The sequence below is a fragment of the Simochromis diagramma genome, unplaced genomic scaffold (assembly GCF_900408965.1).
Source record: "Simochromis diagramma unplaced genomic scaffold, fSimDia1.1 OVJJ01000239.1, whole genome shotgun sequence".
In the NCBI taxonomy this organism is placed as follows: Eukaryota; Metazoa; Chordata; class Actinopteri; order Cichliformes; family Cichlidae; genus Simochromis; species Simochromis diagramma.
The window spans coordinates 7,759-28,645 of record NW_024387122.1 but is presented as its reverse complement, the minus strand read 5'-3'; the positions used below and the strand labels follow the sequence as shown (position 1 = coordinate 28,645).

General features: G+C 42.7%; 1 protein-coding gene across 1 annotated transcript; it reads left to right on the top strand.

Annotated features, from left to right (window-relative positions):
- Positions 1-10,080: 10,080 nt before the first annotated feature.
- On the top strand, positions 10,081-20,884 carry LOC120743392 (the record flags this gene model as incomplete). The annotated part of the gene is made up of 5 exons (XM_040047010.1): positions 10,081-10,335; positions 13,783-14,121; positions 14,699-15,037; positions 19,354-19,461; positions 20,622-20,884. Coding segments are annotated over exons 1-5 (1,086 nt in total), but the record flags the coding sequence as incomplete, so codon positions are not given.
- Positions 20,885-20,887: the final 3 nt, after the last annotated feature.

Sequence of the window (20,887 nt, the reverse complement as noted above, 5' to 3'; positions counted from 1 at the left end):
GAATCCTGGGGTACACAAGAATTGACGGGAAAGATGAGACCGGAATGATTTAAGGTGAATAAACGGGAGCGGTCAAGGAGATATGATTGAAACCAGGCGAGGGGTGTGTCAGTGACGCAGAGAGGGGAAAGTCTGCTTGAAAGGACAGAGTGAGAGATGGTGTCGCAGGCTGAGCTCAGATCCAAAAGGACAGGATGTATGAGAAGACCAGAGTCCCCGAGTAAAGATCATTAGTGACTTTAAGTAAAGCAGTTTCTGTATGAGACAAAAACCAGACTGAAGTCTCTCATAGATTATTATTAACCAGGTGTGAATGAAGTGAGACTGCAACTACTTTTGTTGAGGTATTTTGCGATGAAGCGGTGAAGAAAATTGGACGAGTAGGTTGTTTTAAAGTTTTTAGGGTCTAAGGAAGGTTTTTCAGTGGGAGTGACTGAAGCAATCGTGAATAAGAATGAAACTTTTATTAGCCTGCGGGGTGGGTTCCTCGGGGCATTCAGTTTCCGAGTAGCAAAGCACCGAAAATAAAGTTATATACACATGGACACATATACAGAGACAGAATAGACAAAGATGGATAGAAACTAGGATATGACTCGGTGAGTGAGTATATGGCAGCATTGGTGGTTATTCCAGTCAAATATAAGAAAAAAGGAACAAAACAAAACAAAAAACAAATATTGGCACAGTGATAGAAAATCAACTACAACTACAGTTGTTTCCCCCTCCGTTGTTCCTCCTGTCTCCCCCCCCTCCCGCCGAGAGGAGTTAAACAGTTTGGAATGGCGTGTGGGACAAGGAGGTTTTAAGTGCTGTTAGTTCTTGTCGGGGGGAGAAGGCAACCTGTCAACATAACAGACATCGTTCTGATTGTTTTGGACGGGTGCAGAGGAGGCCCAGCATTGTGCCAGTGTCCAGCAGTTGTTGCTTTAATGTCCATTTTTCTCTGCCACTGTCACAAGGGTCCAGCTTCATGCCGCCAAAGAAGCCAGCTTCCTGATCAGTTTCTCCAGGCCTGATGAGTCTGCTTTGCGGTGCGGCTCCCCCAGCACACCACGGCATAGAAAAGTACTCCAGGCAACAGCCACCGACTGGTAAAACTCCGCAGAGCTTCCTGCAGATGTTAAGACCTCAGCCTGCCCTGAGAGAGTACAGTCGGCTATTGGGGCTTTTTATACGGTGCTCTGTGTTTGCATGACCAGTCCGGTTATTGTCCACGCGCACAGCCAGAGGTACGTGTACTTGTTGACCAACCTCCGCCTCCTCAACACTCTATGCTGAAAAAACCGCAGTGGACCTGCCTCTGGACCTCCCAGAGTCCACAACAAGTTCCTTGTCTTTGAAGTGTTATTTGCAGGTGGTTTGTGTGACTCCATGCGACAAAGTTCCTCACCAGACGTCTGTACTCCGCTTCCTGATCATCCCAGATACACCCAGATGGCTTGGTCAGCTGCAAACTTCTGAATATGGCATAATCAGGAGTTTAGGCAGAAGTCATAGGTAAGTACAGGATGAAGAGCAGAGGGGCAGCACAGTTTTCGCCTGTGGGTGCTCCTGTGCGGGCTGACCCACAGGGTCCAGACGTGATGTCCTTCAGCCGACGTACTGTGGTCGGGTCGGTGAGGTGAGTCGGAGATCCAGGCCCCAAGGCAGGGGTCCACCTCCATCCTTTCAGTTTTTCTTGAAGCTACAGGGCGATGGTAGTTAAAGGCACTGGAAGTCAAGAAAGCAGGATCCATGACCGTGCCTATTTTTCCCCCATCCAGGTGTGAGTGGGCTCTATGCAGGAGGTGACGGAGGCATCCGCCGCTCCGACATCTGCCTTGTATGCAAACGGTAATGGGGCCGGGGCACTACAGCATAAGGAGGGAACGATGCCGGTGGTGAGTGAAGAGTACGAACAGAGAGATAGTGGAAAGGAAGAGGGAGTTTCACAAGCCGTGAAGGCATAGGGTCGAGATACATGTGGCGGCTTTGAGTTTACATGATGAACTCAGAAATATCAGATAAATCAAGGATAACGTAGTTAGATTGGTCTCCATAACCCCAGCATCATCTAATACAACGCCACAGGATCATGTTTTTTATTACCTCCAATCTGTTCTTTTCTCTCTTTGTTTCCTGGGTTCATGATCATCATCACACCGTCTGAGGCTCCTAAATATCCACGTTTGCTTGTTTCACTTTCACACTCTGGGAGTCAAAGATGTTTCAGCTCCAAACTCACTGAGAGCTCCTCGTGCCCACCACGTGACCACAAACATCTTTGTGCTCACGTGCTGCTCGTGTCTGAGACGCTTTAGTTTGAAGGAGACAAACTGCAGACGCAGCATTTCCTGTTCCTGAGTGTAAACCTGAGCATTTGAAATGAGCTCCACAGGGAAGCTGTAGGTGACAGAGATGCTCACAGACTCACTGACGTTACAGTCTGTCAGCATCACGCAGTATCACAGACACACGGGAAGATTTAGTGCAAGTGCTGAGAGACACACAGCAGACATGTTGACTGGAAACATGTCAGACTGAAATAAAGCAGAAGCACATGTTAGCACATGCTAAATATGATGTGGATGTGTTTAGTGTGGGAGCAGGACTCACCTGAGACACACCTGTGTGGATGCTGCTGCTTCCTGCTCTGCTCTTTCTGCTGATTCAGCTTCTTCATCACGTCTGAGGCTCTGTCACAGTTTGTTTGTTAACATCATCATGGACACAACACAAGCACATCTATGTGACATTTCCTATGATTGTGATTGATGTGGATGTAGAACATGTCACTATCTCATTGTTTAATAAAGTAAATGTTCCATTAGAAACACAGACAGTAGAATTATAAACAGAGTTTGAAACATGAGACATTTGATGGAAGTTTGACCTTATTTGACCTTGAAAAAAGAGCTCAGAGGTCCAAAATGGCTCTAAAGAGCATTATTTTCTCTGGTCCCCTCCCCAATCAGACCAGGAGTGACATGTTTAGCCGCATGTTCTCCTTAAATTGCTGGCTGTCTGAGTGGCGTCCCAGAAACGATGTGGGCTTCATAGATAATTGGCAAACCTTCTGGAGGAAACCTGGTCTTGTTAGGAGAGACGGCATCCATCCCACTTTGGATGGAGCAGCTCTCATTTCTAGAAATATGGACAAATTTATTAAACCCCCCAAAATATGACTATCCAGAGTTGGGACCAGGAAGCAGAGTTGCAGTCTTACATGCCTCTCTGCAGCTTCTCTCCTCCTGCTACCCCCCCAAAAACCCATCTCCATAGAGACTGTGTCAGCTTCCAAAAACACAAAAAACAAACTAAAAACCAGCAACAAACAACTTAAACATAAACAATTAGAAAGAAAGAACAATACAGTATCCACATCTGAACCAAAGAGTAAAACAGTGAAATGTGGATTATTAAATATTAGGTCTCTCTCCTCCAAGTCTCTGTTAGTACATGACTTAATAATTGATCAACAAATTGATTTACTCTGCCTTACAGAAACCTGGTTGCAGCAGGATGATTATGTTAGTTTAAATGAATCAACACCCCCGAGTCATTCTAACTACCAGAAACCTCGAAGCACAGGCCGAGGGGGAGGTGTGGCAGCAATTTTTCACACCAGCCTATTAATTAATAAAAGACCAAGACAGACTTTTAATTCATTTGAAAGCCTGATGCTTAGCCTCGTCCACCCCAGCTGTAAAACTCAGAAACCAGTCTTACTTGTTATCATCTATCGTCCACCTGGGCCTTACACAGAGTTTCTCTCTGATTTCTCAGACTTTATATCTAATTTAGTTCTGAGCTCAGATAAAATAATTATTGTGGGTGATTTTAACATCCATGTAGTTGCTAAAAATGACAGCCTCAACATGGCATTTAATCTGTTATTAGACTCAATTGGTTTCTCTCACCCACCACTTTAATCACACTCTAGACCTTGTTTTAACATATGGCATAGAAACTGAACATTTAACAGTGTTTCCTGAAAACCCTCTCCTGTCTGATCATTTCCTGATAACATTTACATTTACAATAATTGATTACACAGCGGTGGAGAGTAGACTTTATCACAGTAGATGTCTTTCTGAAACCGCTGTAACTAAGTTTAAGAATATAATCCACCCACTGTTATCATCTCCAATGCCCTGTACCAACACAGAGCAGAGCAGCTATCTGAATGCTACCCCAACAGAGGTCGATTATCTTGTTAATAATTTCACCTCCTCACTACGTACGACTCTGGATACTGTAGCTCCTGTGAAAACTAAGGCCTCAAATCAGAAGTACCTGACTCCGTGGTATAATTCTCAAACACGTACCCTAAAGCAGATGACTCGTAATCTGGAGAGGAAATGGCGTGTCACAAATTTAGAGGATCATCATTTAGCCTGGAGAAATAGTTTGCTGCTTTATAAGAAAGCCCTCCGCAAACCCAGAACATCTTACTATTCATCACTGATTGAAGAAAATAAGAACAACCCCAGGTTTCTCTTCAGCACTGTAGCCAGGCTGACAAAAAGTCAGAGCTCTTTTGAGCCAACCATCCCTTTAACGTTAACTAGTAATGACTTCATGAACTTCTTCACAAATAACATTTTTATCATTAGAGAAAAAATTACCAGTAATCATCCCACAGATGTAATATTATCTACAGCTACTCTTAGTACCACTGATGTTAAGTTAGACTCTTTTTCTCCAATTGATCTTTCTGAGTTAACTTCAATAATTACTTCCTCCAAACCTTCAATGTGTCTTTTAGACCCCATTCCTACAAAACTGCTCAAAGAAGTCCTGCCATTAATTAATGCTTCAATCTTAAATATGATCAACCTATCTCTAATGATCGGCTATGTACCACAGGCCTTCAAGCTGGCTGTAGTTAAACCTTTACTCAAAAAGCCATCTCTAGACCCAGCAGTCTTAGCTAATTATAGGCCAATCTCCAACCTTCCTTTCATATCAAAAATCCTTGAAAGAGTAGTTGTCAAACAGCTAACAGATCATCTGCAGAGGAATGGTTTATTTGAAGAGTTTCAGTCAGGTTTCAGAGCTCATCACAGCACAGAAACAGCTTTAGTGAAGGTTACAAATGATCTTCTTATGGCCTCTGACAGTGGACTCATCTCTGTGCTTGTCCTGCTAGACCTTAGTGCAGCATTCGATACTGTCGACCATAATATCCTATTAGAGCGATTAGAACATGCTGTAGGTATTACAGGTACTGCACTGCAGTGGTTTGTATCATATCTATCTAATAGACTCCAATTTGTACATGTAAATGGAGAGTCCTCTTCACACACTGAGGTTAAATATGGAGTTCCACAGGGTTCAATGCTAGGACCAATTCTGTTTACATTATACATGCTTCCCTTAGGCAGCATCATTAGAAGACATAGCATACATTTTCACTGCTATGCAGATGACACCCAGCTCTATCTGTCCATGAAGCCAGATAACACACACCAATTAGTTAAACTGCAGGAATGTCTTAAAGACATAAAGACCTGGATGGCCGCTAACTTTCTGCTTCTTAATTCAGATAAAACTGAGGTTATTGTACTGGGCCCTGAAAATCTTAGAAATATGGTATCTAACCAGATTCTTCCTCTGGATGGCATTACCTTGGCCTCCAGTAACACTGTGAGGAACCTTGGAGTCATTTTTGACCAGGACATGTCCTTCAATGCACATATTAAACAAATATGTAAGACTGCTTTCTTCCATTTGCGCAACATCTCTAAAATTAGAAATATCCTGTCTCAGAGTGACGCTGAAAAACTAGTTCATGCATTTATTACTTCCAGGCTGGACTACTGTAATTCATTATTATCAGGATGTCCAAAAAACTCACTGAAAAGCCTTCAGCTAATCCAAAATGCTGCAGCAAGAGTCCTGACAGGGACTAGAAAGAGAGAGCATATTTCTCCTATTTTGGCTTCCCTTCATTGGCTTCCTGTTAAATCCAGAATTGAATTCAAAATCCTGCTCCTCACATACAAGGTCTTAAATAATCAGGCCCCATCTTATCTTAATGACCTTGTAGTACCATATCACCCTATTAGAGCACTTCGCTCTCGCTCTGCAGGCCTACTTGTTGTTCCTAGAGTATTTAAAAGTAGAATGGGAGGGAGAGCCTTCAGTTTTCAGGCCCCTCTTCTGTGGAACCAGCTTCCAGTTTGGATTCAGGAGACAGACACTATCTCTACTTTCAAGATTAGGCTTAAAACTTTCCTTTTTGCTAAAGCATATAGTTAGGGCTGGACCAGGTGGCCCTGAATCCTCCCTTAGTTATGCTGAAATAGACGTAGGCTGCCGGGGGATTCCCATGATGCATTGAGTTTTCCTTTCCAGTCACCTTTCTCACTCACTATGTATTAATAGACCTCTCTGCATTGAATCATATCTGTTATTAACCTCTGTCTCTCTTCCACAGCATGTCTTTATCCTGTCTTCCTTCTCTCACCCCAACCGGTCGCAGCAGATGGCCGCCCCTCCCTGAGCCTGGTTCTGCCGGAGGTTTCTTCCTGTTAAAAGGGAGTTTTTCCTTCCACTGTCGCCAAAGTGCTTGCTCATAGGGGGTCATATGATTGTTGGGTTTTTCTCTGTATCTATGAAGCGCCTTGAGGCGACTTTTGTTGTGATTTGGCGCTATATAAATAAAATTGAATTGAATTGAATTGAATTTGACCTTCAGATCCATCTGTTGACCTTGAAAGTGAGGTCAGAGGTCAGATGTGAGCTGATATCTTCATGTGCTCCTTTCTACATGTTGATGATCCACAGCACACTTGTTCCAATCCTGGTTTCTAAGTTTGAGGCTTTTCTCAGTTTCCATCAATAAATCATGAAGTCGACCTTGAAGACTTGGGTGGATGTGAGCCAGATGTGAATAGATGGTTACCATGAGCCCGCTCTACACCCCTACAAAGTTTGGTCAGAGTTCATTCACAACTATTCGAGCTCTCGTGTTCACACACAGAACGACACGCACACACACGCTACCAAAAACATAACCTGTGTTTTCAAGGTGAGCTAAAGCTACAGGTGTCACATCAAACACTCACAGGGAAAACACCAATCACAGCACGCACACATATACTGAACATGACAGAGAGAGTTATTAGAGACCAGCTTTTATCAGATTTATTCTTCCTCAAAGTTCCAACAGAGCCGAACAACCCAGAGGGAAATGTCCGGGTCCTCCCAGCAGCCAGTGAGCTTCTGTAGAGAGGACACGTGAATAAAGCCGCAGTGATCCACTCCACAAACACAAACAGCTCTTTGCTGCCTTTGACTCCTTACTTGATGCAACAGCTGATGCTGTCAAATAAAAACAAGCTTCATGTTGACGATCAAACTGATCTTTATTGTCTTTCTTGCAGAAAGTTTCATTATTTCATGGGCAGCTGAAAGAAGTAAGAAGTGCAGAATATGACAGGAAATAAGTGGAAGAACAAAATCTTCATTTCCTCCAAGTCTTCTGGGCCTGGATGTGATGGAAACACTCACTGAGTCCACTGCTGTGCTCATCACTGAAGCTCATAATGCAGCAGGTAGTATTGCACATTTGCAGGACTGAAACATGTTTGGAAACCTTGGAGGATTTCCTGCTTCTTCTCCAGGTCATTGAAGCAAACTGCTGGGCCTGAGCGGGCAGTTTCCCATCGAGTGTCCAAAACTCTTTAACATGGTGGAGATTTCATAGCCACGCTGTAACCACGCTGTAAGAACACGAGGATGATCCACCGTCACCGTTCTCATAGGGGGGGTCGTCTGATTGGTGGAGTTTCTCGTCACCGTTCTCATAGGGGTCGTCTGATTGGTGGAGTTTCTCTGTTATTGTCGAGTCTTTACTTTACAGTAGAAACTCCTGGAGGTGACTGTTGTTGTCATTTGCTGCTGTAGAAATAAAACTGAAGGAGTTTTGCAGGTAGAAGATATTTGATTTACAGCTTCTCACACACGAGACCAGGCCTGCAGCTATCCATTATTTTACTGTGTAAACAGACTCCGCCTCTCTGCGTAAACAGACTTTTTTAGAAAGAGCCTGTTTCTGTTAATATCATATCAAAAGTCTGTGATGGTGTTCGGTCTCGTGTTCCCAACATTAACCTGTGAAATGTTCATATTTATGTACCAGTCAAAGGTAAAACATGTTTTCTAATAAACTGTGTTTGTAAAATCTGCTGGTTGTAAGAAGAAGTGTGTAAATGTCCCCAGTGGCTGCTGTGGTTTACATGGTGAGATAACATGTGAGGAATAATTCAGATACTGAGGCTACAAACTGTTAGTTAGTGCTGCTGTGGAGACGGATAAAGAACATGTGATGATGATAAAAACTAAGACCTGAACTTGGTCCCTCCCAACTTAGAGGCGAGCACAGAGGGGTGCGGTCAGTGCGGCTGTGGCGCTCAGACACTTGAACTGTGGTGTTTGTCCATTGTTTAGTTACAGTTACTGCTGCGTGTTTTGATCTCTGACAGGTCAGCAGAGGATGACTCATGACAGCTTTTATCCAATAAGGGCGCAGAAACAGGTTAGCGAGCATCGAGAGAAACGGGAGGCATCTGAGCTCAGTTTCAGGTGTTTGTAGAAAAGCTCTGAATCCTTTTGTAAATGCGAGATTTTACTTTTTTCTTTCTCATAAATGTAGAAAAGCTCCTAAAACTCAGAGCTGAGTTTGTCATCACTGAGTGCAGATCACTGAGGAGCAGGAATGGAAACATGACAACATGTTAGAGACTGAACACCACCTCAGCCTGCTCACTCACAAGTCTCCACATGCTGCGTCTCCACCTGTGTCTGCAGGGGTGGTGTCCTGCTGTGTGGCCTCTTTCGAGTCGTATCATTGAACAACTGATTTGTTAAACTCTGTATTTTAATGAGTTTTGTTCATTTCTGTAACTTTTATGAATAAAAGTCGGTTCTTGCTGAACAAAGAAACTTTTACAAACTCAGCTTTGATTTTAATCTAGAAATAGACAGTTGTGTGTCTGTGCTGGTCGCTGGGATTGATTGTTGTGTTTCTGAGGTTGACTATTACTGAATCGTGTTTCTGTTTTACCGCTGCTTCACTGTTTGGACGTTTTCATTGTGTTCCTGTCTCAGCTTTATTTCCTGTGACTTCTTTGAGTTTGTGTTGTGAGTTTATTGTGGTGCTGCCTCCTCAGTGTGCGTCTGGATCGTGTTTAGTTATTTCTTGTCTTGTTCATTCGGTGCTGTTTTGATGTTTAATGTTTTACTTTTGTTTGATTTCTCTGACCGTCATAAAACCTTCATCTTATTAATCTGAAGTCCAGAGTTCACAGTGTTTGATTTCTCTGACCGTCATAAAACCTTCATCCTATTAATCTGAAGTCCAGAGTTCACAGTGTTTGATTTCATGTGTAGTTAATCATTTCTTCTTCCTGCTGGGATCCTTTGTCCTTTATTTCTCTGTTGTTCCTGATTGTAGAGCTGAGATCAACATAAAGCACCACTTCTGTTTCCTTCTTTCATTTGCAGAAGAACGTGTCTGCATGTGTTTCTGAGTAAAGTGTGCAGTGATACAAACAGCCTGGTTTACATGTGAACTTTAATGACAGATTTAGAGCTCAGTGCATGAATCTGAAATAATAACACACATGTACATTTCAGCCTTTGTGCAAACACACAGTTTCAGTGAGTTTTGTTGGTCTTTGAAACAATAATGGTCTCTCAGATTAATCACATCCATATATATCAGGCGCTGTTTGTTTCTTAGTGCAGCTGTTTGTGTTGGTGGAGGTCAAAGGTGTGTTCAGTGTCTCCACAAAGAGTCTGAAATCACAGGAGTGTGTGACCTGTGATTAAAAAGGTTCTGGCTCAGGCTGAAATCACCACATTAATCCCATAAACAGTGATGTACAGCACAGAGTGAAGCTTCATGTTGGTGTGTGTGTGCAGTGTGTAGCATCCATGCTAACATAAACTCACTGAAGCACCAAAGCTTCATGTTTCAGTTTTATTGTGTTTGACTCATAAAGTTGCTCCGAGCTGGTTGTAAATGATGGTCATGTGACAGGACTTTGAGCTTTCTGGGTGTCGCTGTGAACCTGGAGCAGTCACACTACGAGGAGACTGAACGTCCTCCTCTTTCCTCAGAAGTGATCTGTGGCCGGCCGGACTTCATTCCACAGATGTGCTTTAACAAAGTGTGAAGCTGAACTCTGAGCTGTGACAGTGTGAGCAGTGTGAGAGTGTCAGTAGATGATCAGCAGAGGAAAGTGAAGCTGCTGTGAGCTGATGTCCTGACGGGCTTTTAAAGAGTCTCTGAGTTTGACAGGAACATGAAGATGTTTGTGGTGTTTGTGATCCTCCTGCACGGTAAGTACACCTTCCTCTCTCTGCTCTCATCATCAGCTTTTCTTTCATCTCTCTCTCTTTAATGTGTTGAAGTGCAGCAGGAGGAGATTTCCATCAAACACTGGATTCTGATTCAGATCAAACTAACAACCTGAGGCAGCAACTTTCAAATCTCTGGATTCTTCTTGGTGCCTTTCAGATGAGCTCATGTTACAATCAGCTGCTGTGTGTTGTTGTGTAGCTGAAGCTCTGACTCACATTTCATATGTGACCAAAGGAAACTTTTTGCTGTGTGTGTGTGTGTGTGTGTGTGTGTGTGTGTGTGTGTGTGTGTGTGTGTGTGTGTACATTTTTAGACATCTTTATGAGGACAGAAAATTGTCGTGCCACCATTCTTGTGGGGACCAAATGCCCGTCCCCACAAGCTTGAAGGCATGTTTGAGACTCAAAATGTGGTTTTAGTCTCAGGGTTAGAATTAGGTCAGGGTTAGGTTTAGTCATTCACTTTTGATGGTTACAGTCAGCGGCCAGGGAAAGCATTACGTCAATTAGATGCACTCACCAAGGTGTGAGAAGATATGTACGTGTTGTTGTGCAGGTTTGTGCCTTTTTTTTGTTCATCTGACTGAACAGTAATTTCATGAATGGATCACAGACTTCAGGAAACTGTTTGACTCAGTTTGAGTCTGTTTCTTCTGTTCAGCCACAGGTCTTTAATATGTGGTCCAGATTTCAGGGTGCTGTGACATCTCCACCACAGAACACCTGTCAGATCTGTAGCTGAGTTATAAGTGGGCAGATTAGGTCTCTGAGATCATCGTATGCTGTGTAGAGACTGTTGTGGTGCTGTGGGCGGGGCCTGAATACTGTTAGCTGGTTTCAGTTGTGCACCTGTGAGATGAAAGATGCAGATCATTAAATCAGAAAATCCTCTCAGTAATGAAAACCAAAGAAAAACAGTTTAATGGTGTTAATGTGTGAAAACCTTCATAAACCCATATTAGAAAATGCGTTGCCAGATTATAACAAATATAACAAATCTGTGCATTTGTGTCAAAGTTCAGGATGTGTTATTTTTGTCTTTGACTCCTTTGCTCACATCAGTGTTTGTAGGAACTAAGATGTGAGGAAAGGAGTCAAGAATGCATAATTTATGAAATGGCAGGACCAAACCACTCTGAAGTACATGTTGAAAAATGACCAATATTGTTATTATTTTCCTGCTATAATTAAATAACCCTCAATGCAGTTACTCACTTATATTCACAGTGATGCACTTTGAAAATATAACTGAGTCAAATTGCAACAGGACCTCGTTATCTCACCAGTAGTTAAACTGATATTATAATTCAGTACTCTGTAACTCAGTAATTCAGAGTAATCTCACACATCGAGCTCAGCTACAAATTTAAAGGTTGTTGACATGACACAACCGGACATCTTTAAGAAGATTTTAAACAAATAAATAGAATCAGTCTAAATATGTTTTGTTCATTTTTGGCTACTTTAACAAATTTAAATTCTAAAATCAACAATTTAATATTTCTTAAACTTTTGCAATAAAAAACAAAAACAACTTTAAAATAGAATAGATTAGAAATATCCTTTATTGTCCCTCACTGGGGAAATTCAGGTGTTCCAGTAGTGACGGACATGAAACATGCAGATTCACACAAAAATAAAGAATATAAAAATAAGAAATAAAAGAGTGTACAGTAAGTAAGGGGAAAAACACAAATATCTACACAAATCTCAAATAAACATGAACACTTTAACACAAGACCTACTGGGGCCTGGTAGCTGGCTGGTAGCCTCTGCTGGACTAAATGTATTTGCACTTCTGTTTTAAGATCTTTCAGTCCCACCCATAGTGCACTACACCCTCTACACCCACAGTGGTCCAAAATGTTTGGGTACCAGGACACAGGAAGCACACCCACATTCACTGATGATGAGTTCACATACCCGAGCTGTGTTATACTGATATCAAACTTGGATCCCCAACCTGCCCTCAGGATAATATAAATTAGTGTATAATATATGTTGACATATATTTGTCCAGCTGTTGTAGTGGCAGGGAGACTTTCAAGTGTCTGTGCTGGTTAATGCTGCTTTAATGACTATATTTGGTGGACAATGGAGACTGAAACAATGTTGTGCAAGTTTCTCTTCATCTGCTTTATTACAAATTATTCTTAAACTTTTTTGGAAAATCCATTTCAACATGGAACTGAACATCAAGCTTTTGGCTCAGATTTGATAACTAAAGGTTCCACCTTAAAGCTGGTGTATCATACTGAAATCTGTGATCATGCATTCTGAATTGTTAGACACTACAACAGGTCATCCAGGTAAATGAGTTTCTTTAAAAGGTAACATTGTAACAGCAATTGCAAAGCATCGTCTGCACAGCATCATGATTGAGGGCTGAGCCCCCCTAAAAACCTGGAAACACTGGTGTTACACACAAGTACTGAAAACTCAAACGCCTAAATGCTCTCCAAGCGACCTGACCAGTGTCTCCCCAGCAGAGTCGCTCAGAGAGAGAAACAGTGTTGGTGAAGCAGAGGTAAGCAGAGTTGCTCCGACACCTTGCAGATGATCAAACTACGTCAGCACCACCTGATCCCTCTCTGTGTGAGTCGCACAGAGAGATGTTGAAAATAGCAGATCAGCACTAAGTGATGTAGAAAGCTCTTCCTAACATGTAAGCACACATCTCTGCTGTCAGTGGCTATCACCACCCACCACCACCCAGCACATATATGTCACTGTGGTGCTGGATGGAGCAAGATTTACTGACTGTTTCTCTGTAATGCTGATGTGGCGATGATGGGAGGTGCTGTCTGACATTGTGCTGCATGTTTAGATACACCAGCCACACTGATAGTTAAACGATATAAACACATTTTTATATTTAAAATATCGCTCTACACAAACACTAGGCTGTAGCTGGAGAGGACGATGTGCAGCTGTCAAAGGTCACATTAAGCTGTTGAACCAAAACAAAACCTAATGTTAGCCGTGGCAACAGTTTTTACTATGCAGACAGCAGTTAATTCACACATTTACACAGAGTCTCAGAGTCAGTCTGACTGAGCTCCTTCATAAGGTGGATTAACTTTAAGGTCTTTGTTCTATTTTCTGCTGCAGTGATGGCTCTGGATGCTTGGATCTGATCTGTTTGAACCACTGATATTTTTTAAAAGGGGGAAATGTAGTGAAAGCTTCACCTGTGGAATAAGAAAAACCTATTTACAATAACAAAACATTTCTATTTGTACAATAAAACAAGACTGTGCTTTGCAGTCTAACAGTTCAGCTCTAATAAAATCTGAAGACAGAAGATCTCATTATTGACCTGAGGACTGATGTTTTATGTCCTCTTATATTTGTGTGGACTCCAAACTCTGAAAGCTCTCTGAGTGAACTGATGCAGAGTTCATGTTTCTGTCTCTGTGTCCTCAGTTTCCCAGCATGCCTCGGCTCTGGAGGTGTATGAGGGGGTGGAGTCTGTCCTGCTGCTCTGTCAGGACACCTCTGTACCTGCACGTCCAACTCTAATGTGGACACGCCGTGACCTCGGTCCTCCAATCGTCCACGAGCGTAACCTGGCAGGAGATGAACTGAGGGACCAAAACCAGCGTTACAGGAGAAGAACGTCCATGAAGACGGACTCTCTGAGGACTGGAGACTTCAGCCTCACTCTGAGGAACCCCATCACCTCTGACAGCGGCACCTACACCTGCACCATCACTGCATATGGAAATGAACGGACACTGGCAGCAGTAGAGCTGCAGGTCAAAGGTCAGCAACACACCCTAAAAGCTGCTGTAGATACAGGTCAGAGGAGACGTGTTGCTGCCCTCGATTTCAAACTGAGTAAATATTTTTCATATTTCCTATAACATAAAATATAAACATTTTATATTATTTTTTTCAAATATTTTTTCTACTATGAGAAACTTTTGGCTTTATCAATCTTTACGTTCTGTTTTTATTTAAATTTAACACACAAACTGAGCATCCCTGGAACTGATGCTCTTTTCTGTTCTATTGTATTCTATTGTATTCTATTCCAGAGGTGCTTGAAGTCCTCGTGGTTCAATTCTAACCTTGATTCGGTGCTGGTCTAGTGTAGCTGATGCAGAAACAAATGGTGTTTAAAGTGTAATCCAGCATAATTTATAAAAGGCAGAACAAAGTGAACAATCAGATATTCAGTAACTCTTCAATAATTATATTTTCCTGCAGTTATGTTTAAGACAGTTTACTCGGTATTGTTCCCTCGTGATTCTTATGCTGACAAAATCTATTACAAATGGTCTCTATTTAGTCATGTGACCTGCACACAGCTGATTCATGTGTCTCTGTGTCCTCACAGTGTCCCACCAAGTCTTCACCCTGGAGGTGTACGAGGGGGCGGAGTCAGTCCCGCTGCCCTGTCACATCCCGTTTGTATCTGGACCCTCCACAGTGGTGTGGAGCCGCTACGACCTCAATCCTCCAACCGTCCACCAGCGTCAGCAGGAAGAGGACGAGCGGACAGATCAAAACCAGCGTTACAGAGACCGAACATCCATGAAGACTGACGCTCTGCAGACTGGAGACTTCAGCCTCACTCTGAGGAAACCCCACATCTTTGACAGCGGCAACTACACCTGCACCATCAGAGTGAGGGGAGAAGAACCCAGACTGACAGATGTTCAGCTGCAGGTCAAAGGTCAGCAGCACACTCCAATACTTAATAATAATAATAATAATACATTTTATTTTAAAACGCCTTTCAAGACACCCAAGGACACTTAACAATAAATAAAACACATAATAGAACAATGACAATGAAGAAAAATAAGAAAACAAAAGCACAAGGTAAAATAAACAAACAATAGGTTCACAGTAAATATGCAGATTTGAACAGATGGGTTTTGAGTTGAGATTTAAACTGGGAAAGAGAACCGATGTTTCTTATATCTGGGGGCAGAGAGTTCCACAGCCTGGCAGCAGAGCAGCTGAAAGCTCTGCTTCCCATGGTGGTGAGGCGGAAAGGAGGGACAGCAAGCTGGATAGAAGATTAAAGTGATAGTGCTTAACAGGTCAGAAAGGTGAGGAGGAGCAAGGTTATGAAGGGCCTTGAAGGTGAGCAGAAGAAGTTTGTACACTATCCGGAGTTTCACAGGGAGCCAGTGAAGTTCCTGGAGAACAGGGGTGATGTGCTGGTAGGAGGGTCCTGGTGATAATGCGAGCAGCAGAGTTCTGAACCAGTATGAAGCTTATGGAGGGATTTATGGGGGAGACCATGCAAGAGAGAACTGCAGTAGTCAATACAGGAGGTAACGAGACTATGAGCAGGAATGGATGCAGACAGGGTGGAAAGAGAAGGACGTAATCTGTTAATGTTGCGTAGATGGAAAAAATAGGCAGAACAGGTCAGATTATTGATGTGACATATATAGGATAGTGAATTTAGCGCCAATAAGGAGGATTTCATTTTCATCCTCATTAAGCTTAAGGAAATTAGAGCTGAACCAGGTTTTAAGTCAGATAGGCATTCTGGGAGGGAGGAATCAGGCCTGCAGGAGAGATCTAACTGGGTGTCATCAGCAAAACTGTGAAATTAAAGATCAAATTTACAGAAAATGGTACCAAGATGGAGGATGTAAATTATGAACAGAAGTTGGCCTAAGAATGAATCCTGGGGTACACCAGAATTGACCGGGAATAGATGAGACCGGAATGATTTAAGGTGAATAAACTGGGAGCGGTCAAGGAGATATGATTGAAACCAGGCGAGGGGTGTGTCAGTGACGCAGAGAGGGGAAAGTCTGCTTAGAAGGACAGAGTGAGAGATGGTGTCGCAGGCTGAGGTCAGATCCAAAAGGACGAGGATGTTGAGAAGACCAGAGTCAGCTCCGATTAGAAGATCGTTAGTGACTTTAAGTAAAGCAGTTTCTGTACTGAGACAAAAACCAGACTGAAGTCTCTCATAGATGTTATTATTAACCAGGTGTGAATGAAGTGGAGCTGCAACTACTTTGTTGAGTATTTTAGCGATGAAGGGTAGATTAGAAATTGGACGGAGGTTGTTAAAGTTGTTAGGGTCTAAGGAAGGTTTTTTCAGTGAAGGAGTGACTGAAGCAATCTTGAATAAGATGAAACTTTATTAATCCCTCGGGTGGGTTCCTCTGGGAAATTCAGTTTCCAGTAGCAAAGCACCGAAATAAGTTATATACACATATACACATATATAGATACAGAATATACAATATGGATAACTAGGATTGCTCATTTGAGTGAGTATATTGCACAGTGGTTATTGCACAGTCAAATATAAGAAAAAAGACAAAACAAAAACAAAAAACAAATATTGCACCGTGTAGAAAAGCACCTACAACTCAGTTGTTCCCCCTCCCTTGTCCTCCTGTTTCCCCTCCCTCTCCCCTCCAGGGAGGAGTTAAACAGTCTGATGGCGTGTGGGACAAAGGAGTTTTTAAGTCTGTTAGTTCTTGTCTTGGGGAGAAGCAACCTGTCACTGAACAGACTCTTCTGATTGTTTATGGCCGTGTGCAGAGGATGCCCAGCATTGTCCATAATGTCCAGCAGTTTCTTTAATGTCCTTTTCTCTGCCACTGTCACCAGAGTGTCCAGCTTCATGCCGACCACAGAGCCAGCCTTCCTGATCAGTTTCTCCAGCCTGGATGAGTCCTTCTTTGCTGTGCTGCTCCCCCAGCACACCACAGCATAGAAAAGTACTCCAGCAACCACCGACTGGTAAAACATCCTCAGGAGCTTCCTGCAGATGTTAAAAGATCTCAGCCTCCTGAGGAAGTACAGTCGGCTTTGGGCTTTTTTATACAGGTGCTCTGTGTTGCATGACCAGTCCAGTTTATTGTCCACCCACAGCCCGAGGTACTTGTACTTGTTGACCACCTCCGCCTCCTCCCCCTCTATCTGAACCGGCAGTGGACCTGCTCTGGACCTCCCAGAGTCCACAACCAGTTCCTTAGTCTTTGAAGTGTTGAGTTGCAGGTGGTTTGTGTGACTCCATGCGACAAAGTTCCTCACCAGACTTCTGTACTCCTCTTCCTGATCATCCCAGATACACCCCATGATGGCTTTGTCATCTGCAAACTTCTGAATGTGGCATAATTCAGAGTTGTAGCAGAAGTCAGAGGTGTACAGGGTGAAGAGCAGAGGGGACAGCACAGTTCCCTGTGGTGCTCCTGTGCTGCTGACCACAGTGTCAGACGTGATGTCCTTCAGCCTGACGTACTGTGGTCTGTCGGTGAGGTAGTCGGAGATCCAGGCCACCAGGCAGGGGTCCACCTCCATCCTGTTCAGTTTTTCTTGAAGCATACAGGGCCGGATGGTATTAAAGGCACTGGAAAAGTCAAGAAACAGGATCCTGACCGTGCCTTTTCCCCCATCCAGGTGTGAGTGGGCTCTATGCAGGAGGTACAGGATGGCATCCTCCACTCCGACATCTGCCTTGTATGCAAACTGTAGTGGGTCCTGGGCACTACAGCATAAGGAGGGAACGATGCCGGTGGTGAGTGAAGAGTAAAAGATAGCAAGGAAGAGAGGCAGGATTTCACAAGTCCTGAAGGCATAGGGTCGAGATGACATGTGGCAGGCTTTGATTTACATATGAACTCAGAAATATCAGATAAATCAGGATAACTTGGTTATATTGGTCCCGATAACCCCGCATGCATCTAAATACAACCCCACAGGTCATGTTTTTAATTCACAAGTAACTTTATGAAATACACTTCTCAAAAAAATTAAAGGAACGCTTTGAAAATTCAGCAGATATCAATGGGAAAAAATCATGTGGATATTGGGATTGATATGGACAGGTTAATGTGTGAGGAACAAAAAGATGCCACACACATCAATGAAATGAAAATGATCAACTACAGAGGGATGAATACAAAGTGACCCTGAGAATCAAAGTGAGGAATGACGCAGCAGCCTGGTCCGTTTTGTCCTCAGTAGTTTGTAAGGTGCCCTCTTGCTTATATGAATGTCTGACAATGTTGGGACTCCTAATGAGACGACAGGAACTGCTTGGTACAGTTTCCTATTAGCATAATAAACATGGGTAAATCTAACAGTCCTCTTTTACGCCCACAGTGGGACAAACTGGGTGAGAACACACTGCAGGACTGAATGTGTGGCAAATATCCACGCTAACGTCAGGGCAGCACACTGATCAGTGTATTTGTGCTGGAGAGCTAGTTAGCTGCGACCGTTATCAGACAGAGGACAGAGTGCTCAGTCTACTGCTTTCTAATTGGTTGAGCTGTACTTCCAGCTTCTCCACCCTTCCCTCCACTCTGCAAGTTACCATATAGTGTGGTATAAGTCAGTGCATCAATTTGTAAATTAGTGACTCTAAAGAGTCCAGTGAAGCCGTTATATTCACAGATCTGAGAGGTTTTAATCAGAGTTGTTGTTGTAAGTAAACAAAAGTAAATAAATAGGAACAAAATTTGAATTACAAGTTTGCAGCTCTCAGTATATTTGTGTAAATATCAATCTGCACATTTCTGAATGTTCTCAGTAACTCTGGAAACTGAAACAGTGTGCGAAGCATTTTTACAAGTGAGCATTTCTCACATTTTGCAGCATGTTTACCATCATACTCTCAGTTTTTGTTTTGTTTTTATCTTTTATCTTAGAGTTCACATTAAGACACGTGACAGTATGCAGGTACAGAGTTTTGGAGGTGGGCTACAGGCTTTCCCCTCAAGTTAGACATTAAAAAAGTGCTTGTGTTTTATGCTTCTTCCACTGGATTATATGTAAATGGCTGGATTGAGTCCTTTTGAGTGGACTGAGCCCACAAATAGCTGGAGCTCGGTCACTTCTGTGGTCACTTTCTGTCTTTTTAGTCCTGATGAGACATGACCTTTGTGACCTTTGTCATCACTCAGTTTCCTGTTCTTTTCTCAGTCTGATGTTGTCCTCACTGCTCTTTCAGTTTGGTTGTGGATTTCAAATAATTGATCCTGTTGACTTCATTCTTTGTTACAGAGCCGTACATGTTCCCAGCTGAGGCCTCGGTCCTCCTGGCCTTCCTGCTTGTTGCACTTGCTGTCATTGTGGGTCTTTCAGTATATGTGAGGAGATTACTCAACAAAGGTATGGTGTGTGTGTGTGTGTGTTTTAACTCCTGTTCACACAGTTACTTCCCCATGTTTCACCAAAGCTCTTGCTCATGGGGGTCATATGATTGTTGGGATCTTTGTTTTCTTTGTGTTATTGTGGGTCTACGTTACAATACAAAGCTCTTTAACACAACTGCAGTTGTGATTTGGCGCTGTATGAATAAAATTCAACCGAATTGAACTGAACATTTTAATTAAATTAAAATGTTGAGAAATCAAACCAGCTGACCAGTTTCAGTTTTATTTGTCATATGCAAGTTAGCACAGGGTCAACATTGCAATGAAATGTGTTTGACGAGCAGCAGTCACTCAGCAGCATGATACAGTAGAAGAAAATATAATAAAATAAAAAAAATAATAAATAGAAAAATAGTAAAGAGCAAAATATTAGAGAGACGTGGTAAAAGAGAAAAGATGACTAAATATATATGTATCTATAAATATAAATATATGTACACTAGTGATTAAATAAGAAAATCTTGAAAAGAAATATGACAGGAGGGCAGATGGGATATTGCACAGGAATGAGCAGCAGAAAATTACAGTATTGCACTTTTAAATATAAATATCAATAACAATAAAGTGGAGTGACCAGTGCAGATTATACAGAGTACTTGTGAAGCTGCAGGGTAGCTTCTGAGTGCTGTGTTGTGTGTGTTTAAGTCTTGTGGTTGAGGTGTCGTATGGCTTGGTGGTAAAAACTGTTCTTGAGTCTTGTAGTCCGAGCAGACAGAACCTGTAACGTCTGCCAGATGGTAACAAGGAGAACAGCTGATGTGCTGGGTGGCTGTGGGCCTTGATGATGCTGTGTGCTCAGGCCAGGCCTGTGGACTGTGACCAGGCCAGGAGGACAATAGAAAAAATCGTTTTATTTGTTGTTGAGTTTTCAAGTTAATGTCCAACATCTCAGAGTCAGCCCTTCAAATGAATTATCACTGTGTCTTGGTCTTTGGTTTATTGATGAGCTGGAGGTAATTACAGCTGCCACTCCTCCTCCTTCTATTCAGTTTAACTGAATGGAAGAGAGGGAGATGTGTGACTGAGCTTAAGTTGAGTGATGAGTCTTACTGGAACCAGTCAAACATGTTTTCACTTAAAAAAAAATGCTGATGCTGTGCTTTGTTGTCCCCTCAGTCCCCCAGGTGATGGCAGATTCAGGGGTGGAGACGGTCTATCTACTTTGCAAAACTACAGCTCACCTACCTCGTGATGCTAAAGTGGAGTGGAAGAAGAGTGACATGAAGGTGCACGTGTATGAGAACGGCTCTGACCAGCCTGAAGAACAGCACCAGGATTACAGAGACCGAACGAAGATGAATAAAGACCTGCTGAAAACTGGAGACCTCAGTCTGACCCTGAAACACCCCACAGAGGCTGGAATCTACACCTGCACCGTCTAC